This window comes from Sapajus apella, unplaced genomic scaffold, assembly GCF_009761245.1.
Source record: "Sapajus apella isolate SASKATOON/1434 unplaced genomic scaffold, GSC_monkey_1.0 scaffold2, whole genome shotgun sequence".
Classification (NCBI taxonomy): Eukaryota; Metazoa; Chordata; class Mammalia; order Primates; family Cebidae; genus Sapajus; species Sapajus apella.
The window spans coordinates 65,853,639-65,878,869 of record NW_022436942.1 but is presented as its reverse complement, the minus strand read 5'-3'; the positions used below and the strand labels follow the sequence as shown (position 1 = coordinate 65,878,869).

Genomic DNA, 25,231 nt, shown 5'->3' with positions numbered 1-25,231 from the left:
CAAATCAAAGAAACAGAATACTCTATCCTTTAATCTCTTTAATTCAGACATCTGTCCTTTGTAGAAAGGTGTTTTGGTGAACCCAAGTTGTTACACTAATAACATTCCACAGTATTAACACCAGAATGATTGAGGTCACATTCATGAAATATACAGGAAATATCAATGGCTCATGAACTGATTATTCTTCTACCAAGTTAGGATTGGGTATCATCAAACTAATTTTTAATGCCTACTAAAATTCATACTTAATAGGAAGACAATCTATAATTAAAATTGTCCCTTGTTAGATGGAGAGCAAAGACTTATTCATGCAGAATCTCCCATGCCTTGTATTGCGCTAGGCACAGAATGGTATTCAGTGTTTTGAGAATGAATGAATGATCTGCCTGTAGTCTTTGATAACACTGAATATCATGCTAGGAAAATAGGGGCATGTAACTTTTAATTTACTTACCAAATTCTAAGCGTTGCATTGAGAATACCTTTCAATCATGAGCATTAATTTGAGAACAGTTTGGAAAGTGGAGTCTCTGGGGCACTCGCCTCTGTTTACAGCCTCCTGTGCAATCTTAGCCAGCCAAGTAACAACCTTTTCAGGCCTAGGTTTACCAGTGTTTTAATATTACAGGATTTTATGCTTTAAAAATTCTATAAATTACTACCTATTTACAAACCTAGATTAATTGTGACAGATGGTATGTTTAAGGAATTACTTTTTAAAAAATGCAACAAGAGCCTTACAAACCATCCGTCTGAACAGCAAGCACAAATACTGGCTCTGGTGTCATCGCAGTTGCAGAAAGGAATGTCAGTCAGAAATGAATTGTGTTTCAGTCACTCTGCAAGGCTGCTGCCACATGTGGAGCATTTTTAGGCCAACTTTTAAAAATTCCCAGTTAAGGTAAATAGGAAATTAGATGATCTTCATTAAGATTCCATGGGTGTGTCTGAGCTCCTGCTGCCAAAGGGGCCACTAACAGATGAATTTCTTGCACTCCCAAGAACAAGCCTCTCTCGTCTTCCAAATGCTTCATTTACTAAAATACAAATAAACAGTTAAGAAACTACCAGATCAGGAAATTAAGTCCATATAAAAAGACACTAAAATGCAGAATTGAGGAATGAAGTTCTCTATTCTGGAGCAAAAATTTTATCAAAATGTACTTGGTCACTCACATTACCCTTTATAAAGTACTAACTTAGAAGTCCAAGTTAACGTTCTGAATGAAGTGAATTTTTTTTTTAAAATGGTCCCATTTACTTTTTGTACTTTACTTTCTTTGCCATGTCCTGGATTTATCTGATGTGCCTTGGTAACAGATGTCCCATTCCCTTGTAAGTGACTCTCTCCTGCCCTTATTCTACCTCTGATTACTTCCTATTTTTTTTTACTATTTTTTTTCTCTTTCACTTTTCTCTGATCATAACCAGCACAGAAGTTTTTGGACTTAGGACTCACACACATCAGAATAACCCAGAGAAAAATCTCAGGATCCTTCTTGTGCAAGGGAGTGAGGATGCAGGAATCACATAGTGGGGAGATATATATATTTATTTTATCTCTGTGTTTATAGAAGTCACCAGACTACCTCAAAGTAATAAATAAGCAGTCAGGATCCCCTGAAGGGAGGGGAGTGGTTCCTTCAGGAAAGCTGGATTTTGTAGTTGAGAAAAGGGTGAATTTATTCGCATTGGTAACTGCGGGAAGAGGGCTGTCTGAGACCATGCTATGTTTCTTTCCAGCTTTCCCCAAACATCTTTCAATTTTAAGATATGTATTTGTTAAATGATCTACACTTAAAGTGTGAAGACAAACTTGTGAACATAAACATTTCCAATTACATCTGATCTTTTCTCTTCCCTAAGCAGACTATATACTAATTTTGTTATTTTCCTGATGTAGTCAAGTCACACATTCTGCACTTGGTCTAGGCCAAAATGCTGAGAGGTGATTCAAGTCACACATTCTGTGTCAGTCCTTACAGAACTCATTCAGAAAGAGGAGAGGCCAGTGTGATGGCTCACACCTGTAATCCCAGCTACCCAGAAGGCTGAGGATCAATGATTGTTTGAGGCCAGAAGTATGCGACCAGCCTGGCTAACAGTGAGATCCTTTTTTTTTAAAAAAAAAAAAAAAAAAAGAAAAGAAAAGAAAGCAAAAAAGTAGGGGGTGTGTGCAGATAACTAAAACTCCTTACCTGAAGAGACTGTGCTTATATCCCAGACCCGAAGCCCTTCTTTTTGACCTCCAAAGGCATAAATAAATGGCAAGTCAGGGCAACATGAAGAACAGAAGAGAACTCCCTGGAGAGAGAGCAGGAAGACAGTGAATTCGGTCTTTTCAGAGAGCCCTAATATCCAGATCCTTACTCTCGTCTCTGTGATTTAAATGGTTATTCAAAACTAACTTATCAAGTGTGCTGCAAAGGTAGCTCAGTCAAGTCAGAAGGGCTATTACTACAATACGAAGCCAGAGAAGCACAGCACGCTGATTCTTGCATGATGTTATGTGCATCTTCTGACCACTCAGGCCATGCATCTTCGTTATCACTGTCTCAGGGATTTCCTAATAAACCTAACATGTTATGTATTTCCAGAAACTTTAGCTCCCCTTTTAAACAGTGACAATGATATCAGCTTAAATCATTTTTAAACTTTGTTTTCCTTTTTACATTTTTATTGATAGGCAATATATATTTGTTGCAGAAAATATGAACAAGAGGAATATACAAAAATATCACAGGGAGATAACCACGGTTCATGTTCTGGGATACAATCTAGATTTAAATGTAAGCATTTAAGCAATTATGCATTTAAAAATAAGCATGAGATGGTATAAAAATTGCTTCTGTAACCTGTCTTTTCATTATTTGTACATATATTTATTTATTCATACACAATTTTGAACAGTTGTACAGTGTTACTATGTCTGCAATCTAACTAACTCAGTGGTGCCCTACAGTAGGTGCTCAGTAAATATTTCTTGAATGAATCTGGTTATTTCTAAATTTTTCCTACTACATAGTAATTCATTTCAGTGTAGTCAGAACTAGTTATGCAAAGAGACAGGGATACATAAACTGACCCTAATAACTAAGGTGCCCTGAGATTCAAGATTTCTTGGGATGGTCCTAATTTCAGGGTAAAAAAAAAAAAAAAAAAAGTGGCCATTTCACTTGTGTTCTAGAAAACCCTCTCCCTAGCCTTCTTTGTCTTACCAAGCACTGTTCATCATGTGAGTGGGAAAAGAACCAGTCACTGAATTCCTCACAGTGTCCTAAGTCATAAAGATCCCACCAAATTTTACTAAGCTCAAAATTAACTTCCCCAACACATCCATATTTGTTAATGCAATGACTCCAAGAGAAAAAAGTACACCACCAGTTACAGAGAAAGGTAAGGTCAGAAACAGAATAAGCAAAAAAAAACAGATACCCAGGGAGATTCTTACCATTTTCATGTCCCTAGAATGAACTAGACTTGGCCTATCTCCTAAGATGTCCCAGATCTTCACATATTTGTCTGCTGAAGCAGTCACGAGACAGCCCTTGATTTGACTGCTAAGATCAAGACCTAAAGAAAGAGAAGATTAGTTCAGAGATTGTCACTTTGAAATACAGATTTACTTCACCATAAGTTAAAAATGAAAGAAACATTATTCTTGCTCACCAGAGATTTCATCATTGTGTGCATTAAGTGTAAAAATTGGCTTATCTGAACGTGCATCCAAATTATATACAAAGCCATCATCTGTACTGGCCTAGAAAGAGTAAAAGATGGGCAAGGTCATGCTATGTGACAAATCTAACAATAGGTAAAAAGTCTAAATCACAGTGAAAATCAGCTATATGACTTACTGGTGGAGCTTATGAAAAATTAACATGGACAGACATCATTTACTTTTGGACGACCTGAGTTTGCACTCACAAGGACTAATTCAGTTGACATGTCTACTGGATATGAGAATGAAGCTGTGGTAAGTGGTCTGGAATGGGGCTAGAGAGGTAGAAGCAAAGAAGTCATAGTTACGTCCACGCAAGCAGAGGCACCTACTTTAAGGTGCAGGCTGCGGAGGCATCCACAGAAGTGGGTCAGAGAGGGAAGGGACAGGGAAGAGTGTCAAGGAAGCCAAGGCATCACCAACAGCCTAACTGACCAGTTTAGCAGCAGAGAAATTCAATCAGATAAGGAACTTAGGACTGAAAGGCAGATTAGAATGGGTTGTTACACTACCAAGAAAGGGAGAAGAAATGAAGGAATTAGGAGACAGAGTCAAAAATGGGAGACAGAAACCTGAGCCTGTATACAGGCCAAGGGCAACAGCCAGTACAAAAAAAAAAGGATAAAGAAAAGGATGGCTGAGGCAGACTCAAGGCTGGGCCAGGGAAGAGAACGCTTGGCTCTTCTTTTGAGACGAGAGGGAAGCAGGTGAACCATTTCATCTCCTACTTTTATCTCCCACTTCCCTAAATATTTAGGATTTTAGTATCTATGACCATTTGTTGGCAAATAACCCCTGGAAGTTTATGTGCCTGAATAATGGGAGTGGAAGTACAATACAACAGTCAAGTACAACTGGACTTCATTCCTAAGCATTGTAAAATGAGTCTGGCTTCAGTCCGCCTGACTAGGAACAACATGAACCTCTACTAATAGTGCAGAATTGAGATTAAGTATCTCAGAATCATTACTTCAGGAACCTTATTAAAATTGTTCACGTCTTTTGAGAACACTGTTTTTAAAAAACTCTTTCCTACCTTGGCAAAGCACTACATAATTACTTTAGGAAAACTGGGCAATACAGATTTAACTAATCTACTCTCTGGATGAAAGCTGGAATCTTCTTTTTACACGTACTGAAATGTCAGTGGAATCTTTGGATGCTGTGTGGAAACTCATCATCCTACCTACATAATAAGGGTATTTAGAGAGAGATTTTATACTTTTTTTTCCTATTTGGGAGATAAAAAACCAAAAACCTTATGCTTTCAACCCTAAACCCAAATACTTCATACTGTTAAAACAGAAAAAGTTTTTCAGATATTCTACCATGGAATTTTTAAAAAGTTTAGTCATTAGTAACCTAGAAAAGCAAAACAATAACATGCGTACTCTTACCAAAAAATGACAAGGTGAAAAGTGATTCCAAGTCACTCTCTCTATCTGCCCACTGAATCGCCATATTCGATGGCTTTCATCTGGACTTCGGCAGTCATACAAAGCCACTGACCTAGAAGCATTCAGGCAAAGTTAGGGTTTTAAGAGTTCAATTCTCCTATATATTTAAGGTTGTGTATAATAAAATAGCACGGTGAAGTCAAGATTCATCTAAAGCCGGTTTTGAGGTTCTAAATAAAGTAGAAAAAAAAATGAGCTCAGTTTCAGTAATTGGTAGATTCTAATCTTAACACTTTAAGGCACTGGTGGCTCTAATGTAACAGCTAGTCTTGACCTTCTCTAGGTCAGATCCTCCACTTGGAAGAATCCTCTCTATGTCCAAAAACCCAAACAATTTCTAATTTCCCCTTCTCTGGTCGAGCTCAGAGCCTGCTTACTCATGTCTTAGGCACATTTACTCTCCACAAGCAGGTTACTGTGTTGGGGGAAGCAAGGGATACACTTGAAATTCTGCATGAATCACAAGAAATGTAAACATACCATGCCTCAAGAGGATAAGAAATGAAAATAAAGACTGTAAAGTTGGTTTTGGCTTCTACTATCTGTTTCTCCCACCTGTAGACCCAATCTGTAAAAAGGAGCACAGACATGAGGTAGAAGCCACGTGGTTGACCACAGTGGCCCCAATTCTTCACCTCTCCCTATATCCATGCCCGCTGTCATGTGACATGGGAATTCTTCCCATAAAGGCAAAGTACAGCCTCTAAAAGCCAAAGTAGTAGCTAGTTCCTACAGTTTCATTATTATGACAGAACCATGTTGTTCCCTTGTAGACTGAAGGGACCAGAGTTAAAAGGAAAAATCAGTAGTGTGAATAATTTAAACATGTAGGTGGCCTCAGGGATATATTCTGCCTGGGCATCAATTATACTTTTTGAGTGAGTTCTAGAGGATAAAAACAGAGCAGCAATCATTCCTGCGGTGCTTTCTTACTTGTCATACGAGCCAGAAATCAGAGTCTGCGCTTCAAATGGATGAAACTGCAACGTTTGGACCTAAAGGGAAGAAATATAAATGCAGAGATCTCTGTTCATTTGCTTTTTGTAAAATTACCTAATATGTGGTAAGAACTGATTTGACAGTATTTCTATAAATGCTTTGAAATAGAGTAAACAAAACAAACACAAATATACTTCATAATCAAAGGGCCCAAACCATGCTCCCAAATAAAGGCTGGCACTTAAAAAGAAAATATAGTTTCCCCAAACTGTTTGGCAGAACACTTATGTCCCTCAAATGTTAAAGGTTACTCAGAAGACAAAGGGAAGTAGTGAAACGTATCTGATCAACTCCTCATGCTCCAGAAGTCCCAAAATAATGTGCATTAGATGCCTGAGGAATAATGCAGTAATGGATGTGAATTCTTTAATATCATTGTGACCGGCAGTTCTCATCCCTTTTTAGGGATGAGATATAAATATGTTAGAGGGCACTAATGTTTCTAATAACCATACCTTTCTGTACCCATTTTTTCATCTCTACGATGGCATTATACCTACCACATAGGGCTTTGTGCAAATCCTGAGATAACATGTGAAAATATGCTGCAAGCCAGATAACATTATTTTCAAAGCCATATATAAACGTTTGAGATTATTTTTAGCCAATATTGTGTCAGATTTTTAAGAATCACCGTGATCAACTAAATCACCATACCTTGTCTGTATGTACAGCAAGGCTAGCTACTGGCTTCCCCATGGACATATCCCACAGAATTACAGTGTTGTCCGCTGATGCACTTGCCAAAACATTTCTGAGAAAGAGAAGAATCAAATCAGGCAATCTTTTTTAAAAGTCAAGAGCATTAAATATGAGAAAAGGATTGCATTTACAATAGCATCAGAAAGAATAAAATACTTAGGAAGAAGTTTAACAAAAGAAATTTAAGACTTACATAATGAAAACTACCAAAACTTATCAAAAGAAATGAGAAGATCTAAATAAGTTGAAAGACACTGTTAAGTCTTAACAGTCTTCTAATACATGAACATTGGGTGTCTTTCAACTTATTTAGATCTTCTCATTGGAAATCTAATATCTACATATTAATATGGAAATACTATATCTACAGATGGAGCTCTAAACTGATCTGCGGAGACTGGCTTGAACCCAAGAAGTGGAGGTTGGAGTGAACCTAGATCATGTCACTGGACTCCAGCCTGAGCAACAGAGCAAGACTCCGTCTCACAAAAAAAAAAAAAAAAAAAAAAAAAGTGAAAAAATTCATATAAAAATGCAAGGAACTCAGAATACCCAAAATAGTACTCAAAGAAAGAACAAAGCTGGCAAGCTAACACTTCCTCACGTCAAAACTTACAATATACAGCAACCACAACAATGTGCTACTGGCATAAGGAAATACACATTAATGGACTAAAACTAACAGTCCAGAAATAAACATTTATAATCACTGGTTTTTGACAAGGGTGCTAAGAAAACTGAATGTTCAATGAGGGAAAAAAGTCTTATCCACAAATGGGGCTGGGTACAGTGGCTTACACCTGTAATCCCAGCATTTTGGGAGGCCAAGGCAGACAGATAACTTGAGGTCTGGAGTTCAAAACAAACCTGGCCTAAATGGTAAAACCTCATCTCTACTAAAAATACAATAATTAGCTGGGCGTGGTGGTGCGCACCTGTAATCCCAGCTACTTGGGGCTGAGGCAGGAGAATCACTTGAATCCTGGAGGTGGAATTTCCAGTGAGCTAATAGCACACCACTACACTCCACCGGGGTGACAGAGTAAGACCCTATCTCAAACAAAACAAAAAAAACAAACAGTGCAGGGACAAATGAGTCATCCTCATGAAAAAGAATGAAGTTGGACCCCTACCTCACACCATATACATAAAAAACCTCAAAACGGACCATAGACATCAATGTAAGAACTAATACTATAAAACTCTCAGCTGGGCGTGGTGGCTCATCCCTGTAATCCCAGCACTTAGGGAGGCTGAGGCGAGTGGATCACAAGATCAGGAGTTCAAGACTAGTCTGACCAACATGGTGAAACCCCATCTCGACTAAAAATACAAAAATTAGCTGGGTATGGTGGTGGGTGCCTGTAATCCCAGCTACTTAGGAGGCTGAGGCAGGAGAATTGCTTGAACCCAGAGTTAGAGGCTGCAGTGAGCTGAGATCGCGCCATTGCACTTCAGCCTGGAAGATAGAGCGAGACTCCAGCTCAAAAACAAACAACAACAAAAAAAAACCTCTCAGAAGAAAACATACATGCTTTATATACATATAAACTTTCATAACCCTGAATTAGTCAGTGGTTCTTAGATACAGTACCAAAAGCATGAACAACAAAAGAAATAAAGTAGACACCATCACATGAAAAACTTCTGCTACAAATGATAGCACCAAGAAAGTGAAAAAACAACCCACAGAATACAACAAAATATTTACAAATCATGTATTTGGTAAGAGTTAGCATTCAGAGTATATAAGAACTCTAAAAATTCAACATCAAATACAAAAAAATCAGGCAAAGGGAGGCCAGGCATGGTGGCTCATGCCTGTTATCCCTGCATTTTGCAAGTGCTGAGGTGGGAGGATCACCTGAGCCCTGGGAGGTCAAGGCTGCAGTGAGCTGTGATTATGCCACTGCACTCCAGCCTGGCTGACAGAGTGAGACCCTGTCTCAAAAAAAGTAAGCAAAGGACTTGAAAAACATTTCTCCCAAAGATAGATTAATGGCCAATAAGCACAAAACAAAGATGTTCAACATCACTAACTATTCATTAAGAAATAAAGATTAAGCCAGGTGTGGTGGCACACCCCTGTACTCCCAGCAACTTGGGAGGGTATGCTTGAGCACAAGAGTTTGAGACCAGCCTAAGCAACACAGTAAGACCCTCATCTTATTTTTTTTTTTAAAGGGAGGTGGTGAGGGGAAATGCAAATTAAAACCTCAATGAGATAACCACTTCATCTGCATTAGGAGGATGGCTGCTTCGAAAAACAGAAAATAACGAGCGTTGGGAGGATATGGAGATACTAGGGCCCTGTGTGCACCATTGGTGAATGTAAAATGGTGCAGCTACCATGGAAAATAGTATGGTGGCTCCTCAAAAATTAAAAATAGAATTACCATAAGATTCAGCAATAAATGTTCTAGGTACATTACCGAAAGAATTGAAAGCAGGGACTTTAATATTTGTACACCCACATTCATAGCAGCATTATTCACAGTACCCAAAAAGTAGAAGCAATTCAGGCAAATTCAGATAAAAAAATGGATAGCATACATTACATACAATGGAATGTTTTTTAGCCTTAAAAAGGAAGGAAACTCTGTCACTTATTAGAACATGACTCAACTTGAAGACACTAAGTAAAATAAGCCAAACACAAAGAAATAAGTCTGTATGATTCCATTCATATGAGGTGCTTGGTCAAATTCATGGAGACAAAAAGTGGAGTGGTGGTTGCCAGGGCTGGGAGTGGGAAAAATGGGGAGTTAAGTGTTTAAAGGGCAGAGCTGCAGTGTGGAAAGATGAAAATGTTCTGGAGATGCATTGTGGTGGTGGTTGCACAACTCTGTGAATGTACTGAAAGCCACTGAACTGCACACTTAAAAATGGCTAAAGCAGTGATATGGTTTGGTTGTGTCCTCACCCAAATATCATCTTGAATTGTAGCTCCCATAATTCCCATGTGTTGTGGGAGGGACCCAGTGGAAGGCAACTGAATCATGTGGGCAGGTCCTTCCTGTGCTGTTGTCTTGAGAGTGAATGGGTATCACGATATTGGACGGTTTTATAAAGGAGAGTTCCCCTGCACCTGCCCCTTCTCCTGCCTGCTACCATGTAAGACATGACTTTGCTCCTCATTTACTTTCTGCCATGATGGTAAGGCTTCCCCAGCCATGTGGAACTGTGAGCCAATTAAACCTTTCCTTTATAAATTATCCAGTCTTGGGTATGTCTACATTAGCAGTGTGAGAACAGACTAATACCATTGGTAAGTTTTATATGTATTTTGCCATAATCTAAAGAAAAAAGAATATGTGGATAAGATGTGAAAGCTAAACAGAGAGAAATGTCTTCTGGGAAGAAACACCATCCTATTGCACCATGAGCACTGCCATACACTGTTTTTTTCTAGTGATGGTGGAGAGAGAGCACTTGGTCACCAAACATGTAATGAGCACCCACAGTGATGAGCTGGCAAGTGACCTGGAGGATGCAAAGAAACAGATGGCAGAGCTTCTGCCTGCAAGCACAACATACTACAAGAAAGGAAGACAGACACAAAGGCCCACGGCACAAGTAAAAAGACGAGTGTAGGCATGAGGTAAGATCACAATGGCTACGGTCTTTTACAGTCATTCAAATGTTATTTCTTTTTACCTGATTAGCTTATTCCATGAAAGGTCAAGGACAGCACTGGTATGCCCTTCTGCTGAGGAATTCTGTAAAAATTGTTTTAATTATTTTTTTGTATTAAAGTCCCCCCATAATAAAACTGAATATATTAATTTACAAGATTCTTTAAACCTTAAGATTATTTTGTTTTGGCCAGGCATGGTGGCTCACGCCTGTAATCCCAGCACTTTCGGAGGCCAAGGAGGGCAGATCACCTGAGGTCGAGAATTTGAGACCAGCCTGACCAACATGGAGAAACTCTGTCTCTACTAAAAATGCAAAATTAGCTGGGCATGCTGGTGCATGCCTGTAATCCCAGCTACTTAGAGGCTGAGGCAGGAGAATCGCTTCAACCCGGGAGGCGGAGGTTGCAGTGAGCTGAGATCGTGCCATTGCACTCCATCCAGTCTGGGCAATAAGAACAAAACTCCATCTCAAAAACAAAAGAAAAAGGAAAAAAAAAAAAAGACTATTTTGTTTAGTTTTGAGCTACAGTCTCGCTCTCTTGCCCCAGCTGGAGTGCAGTGGCATGATCTTGGCTCACCGCAACCTCTGCCTTCTAGGTTCAAGCAATTCTCCTGCCTCAGCCTCTCGAGTAGCTGGGATTACAGGTGCACTCAACTACACCCGGCTAATTTCTATATTTTTGCGGAGATGGGGTTTTGCCCTGTTTGCCAGGGTAGTCTGGAACTCCTGGCCTCGTGATCCACTTGCCTCGGCCTCCCAAAGTGCTGGGATTACAGGTGTGAGCTACTGCACTCGACCTACTGATATCATATAAACTTTTGAAGAATAAAATAAATAAAACTTCGTCTCCCTGTTACTTTAGAGGCTCATCATAAATTTCATTATAGGGGCTGGGCGTGATGGCTCACACTTGTAATCCCAGGACCTTGGGAGGCGAATGTGGGAGCATTGCTTGAGGCTAGGAGTTTGAGATCAGCCCAGGCAACACAGCAGAACTCTGTCTCTACAAAAAAGTAAAAATTAGCCAGGCAATGGCGGAACGAGCCTATAGCCCCCACTACTTAGGAAACTAAGGCAGGAGAATTAGGGGATCTCTTGAGCCTAGGAGTTCAAGGCTACAACTATAATTGTACCACTGCACTCTAGTCTGGGAGACAGAGCAAGACCCTACCCCTAAGGGGGAAGAAAAAAAAAAGAAAAATGAAAAAAATTTCATTACAGGGAACAGGGAAGAAACTTTTTTCTTTTTTATAGACAAAGTCTCATTCTGTCACCTAGGTGGGAGTGCAGTAGCACAATCATGGCTCACTGCAGCCTCGACCTCCTGGGCTCAAGTGACCTTCCATGCCTATGCTAGGACTATAGGCATGAGCTACTATGAGTGGCCTAATAGTTCCTTTTTTTGAGACAGAGTCTCGCTCTGTCACCCAGGCTGGAGTGCAGTGGTGCGATCTCAGCTCACTGCAACCTCCGCCTCTTGGGTTCAAGCAACTCTCCTGCCTCAGCCTCCAGCATAGCTGAAATTACGGGTGTGCACCACCACGCCCAGCTAATTTTTGTATTTTTAGTAGAGACCGGGTTTCACCATGTTGGCCAGACTGGTCTCAAACTCCTGACCTCAGGTGTTCCACCCACCTCGGTCTCCTAAAGTGCTGAGATTACAGGTGTGAGCCACCGTGCCTGGCCTGGTCTAGCAGTTATTAATCTAAGTACTATAATTATACAAATATCAATATGGTTCCCAAACCTCATAAAACCTAACAGTTTTTAAAGCTACAGGAGTTAATACATGGATAGTAAGAATTCAACACAATAACAGAAATTGTTTTAAAGTTCAAGATTAGTATTTCTGTATAAATAGCTACTGTATGTGGAGGAGGCTCATAACCCGATAGTCCATCTATGGTAGCTATTCATATTAATATACTAGCTCTGAACTAGTTTTATAAAGAAAGAACAACATGACAATGGAGGTTTTATGCAATCAGAAATAAGTTTTCTTTGGATGGGCTTTTCAAAACTAAAAATTACAATAATTTCCTAACTATCCCATCTCACCAAGAATATCTGATTGAAAAAGTGTACATTCCTACCTTTTCACCCCTACTCCCAAGTAAACTTATCTTTGTCATTAGAGTTTAAATATTCATTAACTTCTTTACCTTCTTTCCTTTCTTTTTCTTCTTTTTTGAAAGTTTAGTTCCAAGGGTGAAGACTGGCTCTAAAGAGTCCACTATATCAAGGTCCCACACTTCAATAACAGGGGTCATGTTTCCTACAGCAATGTAATTTCCTATGGGAGGAAATAATGCACGTATGATTACACAAAAAAAGACATACAGAACTTCTAATCCAATACATTACATTGTAGGTTAACTGAAAAATGCTGTAAAGCAGTACTTCTCAAACCTATATGCAAATGCAGCATCTGAATGTTGTTAAAATGCAGATTGTAGGCCGGGTGTGGTGGCTCACGCCTATAAGCCCTGGCACTTTGGGAGGCTGAGATGGGTGGATCACCTGAGGTCGGGAGTTTGAGACCAGCCTGACCAACATGGAGAAATCCCGTCTCTCCTAAAAATACAAAATTAGCCGAGCATGGTGGCACATGCATGTAATCCCAGCTAGTCAGGAGGCTAAGGCAGGATAATCGCTTGAACCCGGGACACAGAGGTTGTGGTGTGGTGAGCTGAGATCACATTATTGTGATCTGGGCAACAAGAGTGAAACTCTGCTCAAAAAAAAAAAAAAAAAAAAAAAAAAAAAAAAAAAAAAAGCAGACTTATTTCAAGTGGTTCTGGGCAGGCAGTTCTAACTAGCTCATGGGTGATGCCCAGGCTGTGCTGCTGCTGGTCTTTGGCCCACAATTTTGAGTAACAAAGTTTCAATCTCTTGGCCTCAGTGTTCTCACTTATATAATGAGAATAGCCCTCCTCCTTTCCTCCTTCACGGGGTGCTATGGGAATGAAGATCAGATCAGATCAGATCATGAACATGAACAAGGTTTGCAAACAGGATGTAAGATAGTATAATCAGTGTTTACCTTTATTAAAAAGTACAGACAGGGTCAACTAATAGAGTGCAGATTTGGTTACAAAGACTAACATGAAAACCTAATCACTTGTCACGAGCCTCCTCATTTCAATTTTACCTTATGTTATCTAAAACACTTTACGCCCCTGAACTCTAGCTGGTAACACCTGACACATCTTACTATTTAAACTGAGACTTTATGGGAACTTTACAGCTCTACAGTGCAAAAGGCTTTCAGGTCCTGTCCTTCAGCCTATAGTACAGCAGCTACCTCCTCAGCTGATTAAAGTCTGGGGATTTATGGATCCCAAACAATAAAGTGATGGTGTGTTAAGAACTACATAACTTCATAAAATAACAGTAAACTAAGAAAATATCAGCAACAATTCTGAAAATGTTCAAGAGAATAATTTATAGATCTAGGAGAAAATTAGACCGGAAATCATTGAGCAACCTTAAGTTTTGTAATTACCAGTAGAATCATCTGGGCTAGGATCAAAATTCAGCCATTCCACACTCAGAGGATATGCAGACAAGAGTATATCATGGTGTACATAAAAGGAGTCTTCTTCTTGATTATAAACTGAAAAGGTTGGGAAAAGAGACTTTAGTGCATCAGAACAAGTCATCAAAAATCACATCCCACTCCTGCCTGGCGGATAGAGAGAGACTGTCTCAAAAACAAAAAACAAAAAAATCCCATATCATGACTAGGCAAAAATTTTGCATGTCTAATATAGTCTCATCTTCTGGCATACTCCATAGGAGAAAATGAACACTGACATCTGATACTCCACCTGCATCCTTATCAGATATACAGTCCTGTCTTCTAGCTCATTCATAGAAAACAAATGCTCATAAGGTCTCCACAAGAAGTACTTATTATTTTATCTTCTAAAGGTCTAGCTGATTATAAGTCAAAAAGAACAAACCAAAAATAGCACTGCAGAGAAATAATTCATATTTGGAATCTAAATGCTTGTCAAAAATTACATTAATATTTTTAAAAATGGTTTATGAAGACGAACAATGCAAACAAAGCTCCTGAGGAAACCCTTTTGGAATATGGCAACTAACAGAGTTAGCTCCTTAATATTAACAGCTATAATGTTAAGCAGCAAAAACACTGTCAAATCAATGACTAAGAAGTCTTTTAAAAGTTACACAGAAGGGTAGGCGTGGTGGATCACGCCTGTAATCCCAGCACTTTGGGAGACTGCGGTAGGCAAATCACAAGGTCACGAAATCGAGATCATCTTGGCTAACACAGTGAAACCCCGTCTCTACTAAAAATACAAAACATTAGCCAGGCGTGGTAGCACGTGCCTGTAGTCCAAGCTACCCGGGAGGCTAAAACAGGAGAATAACTTGAACCCAGGAGGGGGAGGTTGCAGTGAGCCTCGCACCACTGCACTCCAGCCTAAGGGACAGAGCGAGACTCTGTCTCAAAAAAAAAAAAAAAAAAAAAAAAAATTCACAACAGAACCCACTAATCAGAACCCTTCCCCATATGCTTTTTATTAAAAAAGAGGTAAATATAAAACAAGCTAAGGATTTTATTTTTCATTCCTCAGATCTCTGCTTCTGGAATACATCCTGGGATTAGCAGATTTGTGTAATGTTCTACACATCTCTATAAAGAGAATTCATGTTCAAAATTATTAGACTGTAGTCCTACAAAACCCTCGACCATGTTCAATGTATTCAGCTTACATTTTACATAAAATGTAAAATGGTGATAATACTTTAAAACATACTCTTAACCATGTGAGATAAATATTTGGATCAGTGTTAGAATATAAATTTGAAGTTATTCTTGCACAGATATGCTGGGCAATTTGGAGATTCCTTCCAAACTGAAATAATGAAGTATATTTATAATAACCTAACTTAGAAGGAACTGGAAATACAACAGCCTTAACTTCTTTCTCAGCTCCTCTTTGATCCTGAGTTCAAAGGAATGACTATAAGTTCTCAGATAAGAATGCATAAAAAAATCAATAATGACTAAAAAACTATAAGGTCTCAATTTTTTGGAATTAGAATTGGTCTTAAAAGCAAAGTAAACAAGTGGTTTTCATTTGAAATATGTAAAAGTTCAAAGATATCAAGAGTTAGAAAGAATAATTTCACATTTAAGTGCCTGCTATTTAAAGCCTTTTTAAGAAAGACTGCATAAGAGGACCACAATGAGCCACGGGATAAAATGGGCCTCATCTATAGGCTTCCCATGGGCAACCTTAAAGATTCGGAAGAGTTACAGAAATCCAAAAGTTAATCAATGGAAGCTGTGATGAAGCAACCTAGAAGATGCCAATAAACATTAAGCCTCAGGGTTTTATTTTTTTCAAACTGTGCAACTGTGTTTCCTATAACAAAGGATTTATCAGCCTAATAATCTCTTTGAATCTTCAAAGTTTCAAGATGATCTGAAGACTGCTGGAGGAGGAGAGTATCTGGGCAGGGATGGACTTGTCTGAGGATATGAGCACAGTAGAAGGGGCGAAAAAAACAAAAGGGAAAATCTGTAGGGAGAGTGCTCCACATATTGTGGAAGTCTACTTTCAGCATATAAAAAAATAAATTTTACATTAAAAATACCCAAGTGAGGCCGGGCGCGGTGGCTCACGCCTGTAATCCCAGCACTTTGGGAGGCCGAGGCGGGTGGATCACGAGGTCAAGAGATCGAGACCATCCTGGTCAGCATGGTGAAACCCCGTCTCTACTAAAAATACAAAAATTAGCTGGGCATGGTGGCATGTGCCTGTAATCCCAGCGACTCAGGAGGCTGAGGCAGGAGAATTGCCTGAACCCAGGAGGCGGAGGTTGCGGTGAGCCAAGATCGCACCATTGCACTCCAGCCTGGGTAACAAGAGCGAAACTCCGTCTCAATTAAAAAAAAAAAAAAAAAAAAAATACCCAAGTGAGGCAAGCCATTCAATCAACATTTATTAAATCAAAAATAGCAACATTTAAAAGTATTATTTAAAAATTCCTATTTTCATGCCTGCTTCTGATTACTGCAAAGCATTCACTTCTGGCTTTGATACAAATATTCCTTGAAGTGGGAAAGACAACCAAGATATTTTGGTTCCAAAAGAGAAATACGGCCTTTTGTGTTGAATTATTATGAGGAAAATAAAATGTTCTGAAAAGGAGAAATATCTGAAATAACTCTATTTAAAAAACATGAGAAAAACCTGTCCATCCGGTATAATCCACATAAAGAAAAAGTGGCCAGAAAAAAAATTAGGAGTAAAAAACCAGGTGAGAAGTTATTAACTCTAGGAAATAGAATTATACATTTTTCTTTTCTTCTCACCGAGATGGGCTTTGTCACCCAGGCTAGAGTAAAGTGGAGCAAACATAGGCTCACTGCAGCCTAGAACTCATGGGCTCAAGTGATCCTCCCGCCTTAGCCTCCCTAGTCCTCAAGTAGCTGGGATTACAGGCGTGTGCCACCAGGTCCAGGTAATTTAAAAAAATTTTTGTAAAGACGGTCTCACTATGTTGCCCAGGCTGGTCTCGAACTCCTGGGCTCAGGCAATCACTCCTATGAAAAATTTCCAGGGGATTTATTTCCATAAAAAATTCAGATACCAAAGTATCTACTGGACTATACATGCCCCCAGAACAATAAACAAGAAATTGGCCACCTGTGTAAAGTTTACTTAAATGAGGTACAATAGGATTTGGCACCTAAAAATGAAACAGTAACTATTTTATTTATTATTTTACCATCACTTAGAAAATCTTGTAGTAAGGGATTTATCACTTACCATGCACCTCTAAATTGCACTGGTCCTGTTCAGCTCGGCCACAAACTATGAGATTATCACTGGGCTTAATCAAGAAATCTTCACGTTCATATTGTTCCTAGGTGAGAGAAAACAAAAGTCATTGGCTAGAACAAGAGAGTCAGTAAGGTTTTTCAAACACTTAAGAGCATAATTAGAAAAACGATGTAAATATTTACCGTATCTTTCAGAGTAACGTAAGGATCCTGGTCATTACTGCCGTAGACTGTAAGACCCAAGAGAGATTCACCAAGAGTCTCAGCATCTGTAAGAAAAATTGATAAATTAAAATTAATAAAATAGTCATCTTGACAAAAACATTTTTTCTGTGACATCCATTCTTGGACTTAGATGCAACCATCTATAACTAATTCTGGATCATCCAGAATTCGGAAAAAAACGTAAGAAGCAGCAGGAATTTAAAAGCTATTTGTATTTGACCTTTGGAATGCATTTCGGATAGTCTCGAAATTCACAATCTTCATATAAAGAATTGTATCAGAGCATTAGACCCTTTTCGAAAATATTAGAACTCTCTTGAGATTCTCTAGCTCCTTGCAATCATGACTGAAGGTGCTACAGAGAGGCAGTCTTGAGGACCTGGAAGTAAAATGACCCTGAAACATGAAATCAACACAATAAATAAGGACTGCCTGGTCAAAACAATCGAGAAATTATGTGTTTCAAAAAATTAACCAGGTTGCTTTACTGCACATGTTCTCAGAACTGCTGATAGCCCATAGACCTTATTAGCATATGAAAAATATGCACAAGAAATACTGTATGCCTTTTCCACTAACTTACTTGAAAATGAAATTATTCTTTTATGGCACATCTACAAGGGTAACAAAGGATAACTCAGGAAAAGGATGATACACTAAATTGTTAGAGAAAGCCACTTTAAGGAGGCAGGACTGATAGGTCTTAAACATCTGATATGCAACAGAGAAAGCAATTTCTGCTACCTGAGAAAGAGCTGATTCTGAATGCCATCTCTCCAGGCTGGGTTAGCTCTTTGTTTCTCTGTAAATTCACAGCACTCTGTCCCTAACAAGGTTGGAGCCCACAACCCAGAGTCAAATGGAAAAAACTATCCTCTGCTGGACTGTATCTATAGAAAAGATGCAGTGAAAAGAATGAAGCCTTTAGAGCCGGAGAGTGGTCAAAACTAAGCACTTTCATCAACTATGTGTAAATGGAGGTAATGATTCCTTTCTAAGTAATGCAGATAAAGAAAAATGAGGTTAATAGTAATCCATAGGACAGATGGCCAAGGGAATGAGGAAAAAAGAGGAATACACATCTAGATGGAAAAATGGGTAAGTGACAATAAAATTCAATATAGATGGAGTAAAAAAAAAATCAGGGTTACTTCTTGTCTGAAGGAAAAGAAGTACACTAGCGATAATAAGATGGAAACTAGAGGTACCAATTCTGGAAGAAAGTTCATCCACCAGGATGATGCAAAACTCCCAGCTACCACTGTAACCCCTTTCTTCCCTGTCCTCCTCCTCATTCTTAGTGCCCCAAGCCAGGCCCTCTTTGCTTCTGGCCTAATTTAAGTTTCTGCTCCTCTAAAAAGAGATTCACACTATCTCCCAACCTATTCTCCACTGCTGCCTGAGTTAACTTCCTAAAGTGCATGTTCAGTTATCATGTGTTCCATGCTCAAATACCTTTAATGATTTCCTCCCACACAGAACACACAGATTGCTAAGCCTGGTATTCTAAGTCTACTGGGACCTGATAAGTCTTTCTTCCAGACTTCACAGCAACTCCCCATCCACCTTCTCTGTTTCACTCATGCAGATCAACTTACCGAGCATTTCCCTCCTTTGGGTCTTTTTCTAGGCTCTTCCTCTCCCCATCACACACATTGGGCCAAGATCAACATTGCTCTGGCACTAAAGGTGCCTATAGTTTGTCACATTCCACAAAATTTTCCTCTTACTTGGCTCAGGTCTACCTCCTCAAGGTTATCTACAGTCCTCAAATATGCCCGCCTGAGGCATCCAGGCCAAGTCTGCTGATTGACTTTGGTTAATCCCATCTCCACTCAGAACCTACTCCCTCATTTCTCATTGCCTGTCCATTGTTTACTGATTGTCCTGTGTCCAACACAGACCACGTCTCATGTCCTATTCTTCACGCACTCCAACCACACTGCTCTTCCCGATACCCCACAGTGCTCACCATCAACCCGTGCGTGTCTGATTTTAAAACTTTGTATTATAGAATTTTTTTTTTTTTTGGAATGGAGTCTCGCTTTGTCACCCAGGCTGGCGTACAGTAGTGAGATCTCGGCTCACTGCAACCTCTGCTCCCGGATAGCCTCCCAAGTAACTGGGACCACAGGCACCACCATCATGCCCAGCTAATTTTTGTATTTTTAGTAGAGATAGGGTTTCACCATATTGGCCAGGCTGGTCTCAAACGCCTGACCTCGTGATCCGCCTGTCTCGGCCTCCCAAAGTACTGGGATTACAGGCGTGAGCCACCACACCCAGCTGTAGAATTTTTGAAAAATGAAAATAAGTAGAGAGGGCATCATGAACCTTGTATCACCTCACTTTAACGATTAACATTATTTTCTGAATATCACTTTCAGCCCTCCCTCTCCCCATCTCTGGAGTTTTTCAAATTGAATCCTTGAAAGTATATTATTTTTACTCAGCATTTCAATGATACTCCTAACAGATACGGTCACTTTTAAGTGCCTAATTATAATTGCTGTAAGACTTTTTAAAACTTTTATTATTTAGACATGGAGTCTCACTCTGTTGTCCAGGATGGAGTGCAGTATCGTGATCATAGTTCACTGCAGCCTTGAACTCCTGGGCTCGGGCAATCCTGCTGCCTAAGTCCCTCATACAGCTGGGATTACAGACATGAGCCACCATACTCAGCTCTGCTATGACTTTCTTATGTAGTATTTCAACCATCAATTTAACAGGTAGCTGTGATTTAACAGGTAATTGTGATTCTACTTTGTCGCAGATAACATTTGTACTAAGGGTTAATTTTTGTTTCAGATCATCTACATTTTATAACTTGGGAGTAGCTGATTCTAGCTGTCAAGAGTCTCTTCAGCTCCCAGGTCCGCAGACTAACTAGGATTTACAAGTTGAATAACTTATTTCACCTACTCAGTGTGCCAAATGCCTGTTTCTCAAACCCTAAGATTTGGGGTTAGTGCCACCTAGGGTAGCACATTCCAAAAGAAACAAAGAGAGCTTATCCAGCTTTTGTCAGCCCCTTTTCCAGTTATCTTTTTTTTTTTTTTTTTTTGGAAAAAGGGTCCCCCTCTGTCGCCCATGCTGGAATGCACTTGTTCGATCTCGGCTCACTGCAGCCTCCACCTCCTGAGTTCAAGAGATTCTCCTGCCTCAGCTTGTCAATTAGCTGGAATTACAGGTGCATGCCACCACACCCAGCTAATTTTGGTATTTTTAGTAGAGATGGGGTTTCACCTCATCTTGGCCAGGCTGGTGGTCTCAAACACCTGACCTCAGGTGATCTGCCCACTTCAGCCTCCCAAACTGCTGGGATTACAGGCGTGAGCCGCCGCGCGGGGCCCATTAATCTTGATACTTACTTTCCCCGGAAGAGCACTATTGTTGTCATTGCAGCTCACTTTATTCCCCCACAAGGCTTTCTGTAAACTTCCACTTATCATCTGTCTTCTGCTCTATTTCCTTTTTCTCTTCCCACTCATGATTTTTTCTTATTGAGATGGAGTCTCACTGTGTTAACCAGGCTGGAGTGCAGTGACACAATCTCAGCTCACTGCAACTTCCACCTCCCAGGTTCAAGCAATTCTACTGCCTAAGCCTCCTGAATAGCTGGGATTACAGGGGCCTGCCACCACGCCTGGCTAATTTTTAGTAGAGACACTGTTTTGCCATATTGGCCAGGCTGGTCTTGAACTCCTGACCTCAAGTAATACAGCTGCCTCAGCCTCCCAAAGTGCTGGGATTACAGGCATGAGCAACCGTACCCGGCCTCTTTTTCTAATTATCTCCAACAATAGCATCTCAAAATGCATACAGTAGTCCCCCCCTTATCTATGGGGGATACATTCCAAGACCCTTAGTGGTTGTCTAACACTGCAGATAGTATCAAACCTTATATACATTCTCTTTTCCTATACTTACCTAGGAATCAAATAGTTATACTGTAATAAAAGTTATGTGGAAGTCATCTCTCTCAAAATACTGTACTTTACTTACTCATTTTCAGACCGCAGTTGACTGTGGCTAACTGAAACCAAAGAAAGCAAAACCATGGATAAGGAGGAACTTCTGTATTCTGAGAAAACTGACTGCAGTTGAGGAAAAGGTATATGGCTATCAGTTCAAGCACACCACAGCACAGCTGCATAAAAGAACTCACAAGCGGGTTACAGATTATTAAACCTGATAGATGCAATAAAATACACAGTACTTTGTTTTTTTTTTTAGATCCTAGATGTATATCTTAGATTGGTGGGTTAGAGCTTATCCTCTAAACTAGTTTAGGAATCATGCCCTCTGCCCAAGTCTTTGACCAGATTATCTTACTGATGTCAGGAACAATAAAACCTCAAAGTAAAGCTTTGGAACACCACAAACATGACCCAACACACTGAGCTTATAATTACAAACCAGAAGGGGATAAACTCTAACCTGGGTCACCTTCCTCATCGTATTTATCCAAGTCGTACTCAGCCAGCTCATCATCATTGAGGGTCCTGTCATCCTCCGCGTCACCATCCTCCAGGGGCTCTCTTGGGCGTGCTTGGGTGCGTGCACTCTGCATGCCATCTTCTGAAGGACTGCCTGTCTCCTCTTCATCACTGCCACCTTCTTCTCTGTCAGCACACACACATAAAAGAGAATTACCCAAGTGGTACCTTCCAATAACAACACCACCTCGTCATCATGATTTAAGGTGTAGATTTCATCTGGTCCTAAACTTACTGCAACTTCTCCTTTGCCTCAGCAATGAGTCGTTTTACTTCTTCTTTATTCAGCTCTACCTGTGAGAGAGCAAACATTTCATTACAATATATGTAAGGAAATCATTAGAATTCTTTGAATTAAAAAGTAGTTTGCAAACGAATGTAAAATGTAACATCACGCAATGTAATCAAGAATCAAACATCAATCCATACACTACATTAAAAAATATAGATGTTTTAGATCCTTACAATTAAGATCCCTCCCCATCTGAAACTTCAAAAATCATGCTCATTCTACTCTACCTCTCACTCAGTCTTAAAACCCCAAGACTGATTTTGTTAAAGTGGCTCTGTGGTACCCATTTGGTTTTCTTCCAGCTATCTCTGACTCCGTGTAGGGCTCTCTTCCCTGACTCCCTCTCTTCCCTGTGGACATTGCTTAACAAACCACCCTTGCATTAGTCCTCTGTTCTTTTCCCTATTATAACTGCCACACAGTCACTTATCTGGCTCATGTCCTTGCAAAGTTCATTCATTCTCAAGACTAAAACTACCACCTCTGAACGGATTACTCCAAACTTTCTTCCTCTAATTTGATATTCCAGTTCCACTTCTCCAACTGCCTATAAAACTTCCCACCTGAACATCCTTTATCCTAGTATTACCAAATTCAAAGCTGAAGTCACTCTCTCTACTTCAAAACTGGAGTTCCCTCACCTAATCAATGCTCCAGTACCTTTTAAAAACACCCCGATCACAGCTGGGTGCAGTGGCTCACACCTGTAATCCCAGCACTTTGGGAGGCTGAGGTGGGAGGATTCCTTGAGCCCAGGAGTTTGAGACCAGCCTGGGCAACACTGGGAAACCCCCATCTCTATAAAAAAATTAAAAAATTAGCCAGGCATGGTGGTACGCACTGTAGTCACCTCAACAGACAGAGGCAGTCGGACTGCTTTGAGCCCAGGAGGTTGAAGCTGCAATAAACCATGATTGCGCCACTGCACTGCGGCCTGGGTTATAGAGCAAGACTCTACCAAAAAAAAAAAAAAAAAAAAAAAAATCCCTATTAAAACGGAACTGTAAACTCTTTGAAGACAGAAACTGGCTTGTCATTGTATAGTTCAGTGCCTGGCCCATGATAGTGATGCTTAATGACTGATAAATAAATCAATCACCTAGTTTCCACTACAATGCCTCTAGTAATATGAAAATCCCCTTAAGAATTCTATTGTGGGATAGCTCTAGAAATTAAAGGTTGTTTAATTAAAAGATACTTAGTCGTCCAGTTTCTTTTAATTTTTAAGAGATGTGGCACAGGCAGTAACAGCTCCCTGCAGCCGTGAACTCCTGGGCTCATGTGATCCTCTCACTTCAGCCTCCTGAGTGACTGGGATCACAGGCACGAGCCACCACAAATGGCTTGTCCAACATCTCTTAGTTGGTCCAAGTTTTTCTTTCTGGGATTTCATAAAATAAATTCAATCTCTTCTTCCTATAAGCTGTTCAATTTACTGATTCCCTAACATGTCTGGGAATCTTAAAAATTTTAGGGTACCCTCCAGACTAATTACAACACAAATACTTGGGAGTGGGACATAAATATCAGTATTTTTTGAACCTCCCCAAGTGTTTTCAATGTGTAGATTCATCTGGAAATCACTGTCTTCAAATACTTGACAGGCTATACGTCTCTTTTTAATAACGGTTTCCTCCAACAATTTTTATATGAAATAATTTTCTGTTCCTATTCTACACACACACACACAGTGCTTACCATCAACCAACCCTGGAGAACAGTGGTAAATAAAACACAGTCCATGCCCCGGTGGAATTTACAACTACTGGGACTACTCCAATCCCTCCTTCCTGTTAACTCCATCTCCAAGTCACACTCCTATCACCATCACCATCATCATTATCTTAGTCAATTACATTCAAATCAACCCCTGTACTCTGAGCACTTACTCCCACTGACATACTATATGTGCACATATCAGTCACATAAAAGCGGGGACTTTTTCTGTTTTGTTCATGTCTATCCCAGGACCCTGAACAATGCCTGGCCTACAGAAAGCACTTAGAATCCAATGAGTAAATTACTTAAGTAATCTCCACCTGTGCTACGGTCTTAAGTCTCCAACGCCTTTAGGTTTTTCACCTGTTACAATTACCTCTCATCCTCACTGCCACCATCAACAACTCACTTGGATTACTGCAAAAAATTCCGAATTCACCTCCCAGTCTCATGACATCTTAGTTTCCACACCAGTTTTCTACAGCAGTCATCCTCACTCCCTCAGACACCCAGCACAGGAGTGGAAAGTGGAGTTTTCATGCTCTTTTCCCAGTTTTGCTTGAAGATGCACTGGGGTGCGAGTGAAACTGTGGTGTTGCTAAAAAGCCTTTTGGGGTATTTCCCACCAAAAGCAGCAGCTCACCGCTTTCCAACCAGCGAAGTCCACGTGCGTGAGAATTGGTCTGGGCTTGAGGGTGGGGACAGTGAGGAAGCGCGGTCCCTGACTCCCCACGCTCAGGCGAACCAGACCCTTTGAGCTGCAGCTGTAGTTGCGACAATCCGGGCAAAGCCGGCCTCACCCCAGCCAGTTGCGCCAGCCACCACCCTGAGTTCCGGGTCCACGTTCCCCCAGCGGGGCAGACCAGCCGTGCCGTAAAGAAGCCGCTCCCCTTATCTCCCAGCGACCAGGCCTCACCTTGTCTGGCATCTCTTTGGCCACGCCACAGCGGACCCAGGCCACGCATGTCACCTGGCGGCTGCGGTTCATGGTTCTCAGCTCAAGGGCACGTCAGGCTAGAAAACCGACCTTAGCGGGAGGGACCACCGCAGTGCCGCAGCCGCAAGCCTCGGGTTTTGCGCGGGGCCGCTGCCCTCAGAGCGCATGCGCCGACTTTAGCTCGTTCAGCGTTGGCGCTCGTTTCTGAC

The 25,231-nt window shown here is 40.4% G+C and overlaps 2 protein-coding genes across 3 annotated transcripts in view; one reads left to right on the top strand and one right to left on the bottom strand.

Moving 5' to 3' along the window:
* PRDM4 (PR/SET domain 4) overlaps nt 1-25,231 on the top strand; it is a 91,313-nt gene that overhangs the window by 59,783 nt on the left and 6,299 nt on the right. The window contains exons 12-13 of one of the 2 annotated variants that reach the window (XR_004275799.1): nt 10,295-10,483; nt 15,711-16,154. The gene's annotated coding sequence lies outside the window, so the exon portion shown is untranslated. Of the gene's footprint in view, nt 1-10,294; nt 10,484-15,710; nt 16,155-25,231 lie in introns of those variants that run through there. The other variant, XR_004275800.1, reaches the window with a different exon arrangement.
* Nucleotides 21-25,231, bottom strand: PWP1 (PWP1 homolog, endonuclein). Its single transcript, XM_032300257.1, has 15 exons — nt 25,002-25,231; nt 22,310-22,368; nt 22,016-22,200; nt 17,531-17,616; nt 17,334-17,430; nt 14,027-14,137; nt 12,684-12,814; nt 10,540-10,601; nt 6,838-6,934; nt 6,115-6,176; nt 5,122-5,233; nt 3,673-3,763; nt 3,455-3,576; nt 2,202-2,307; nt 21-1,040 (listed from the first exon to the last, which is right to left on the bottom strand). The coding sequence occupies exons 1-15, from the start codon at nt 25,071-25,073 to the stop codon at nt 931-933; spliced, it is 1,503 nt and encodes a 500-aa protein (XP_032156148.1). The 5' UTR covers nt 25,074-25,231; the 3' UTR covers nt 21-930.

Coding starts and splice junctions, on each gene's coding strand:
- PWP1 (XM_032300257.1), bottom strand. CDS start 25,073: ATGAACCGCAGCCGCCAGGTGACATGCGTGGCCTGGGTCCGCTGTGGC. Junction 3,764..5,121: donor TTTCACCTTGTCATTTTTTG/GTAAGAGTACGC, acceptor TACTCTTTCTAG/GCCAGTACAGATGATGGCTT. Junction 3,577..3,672: donor ACACAATGATGAAATCTCTG/GTGAGCAAGAAT, acceptor CTCTTTCTTTAG/GTCTTGATCTTAGCAGTCAA.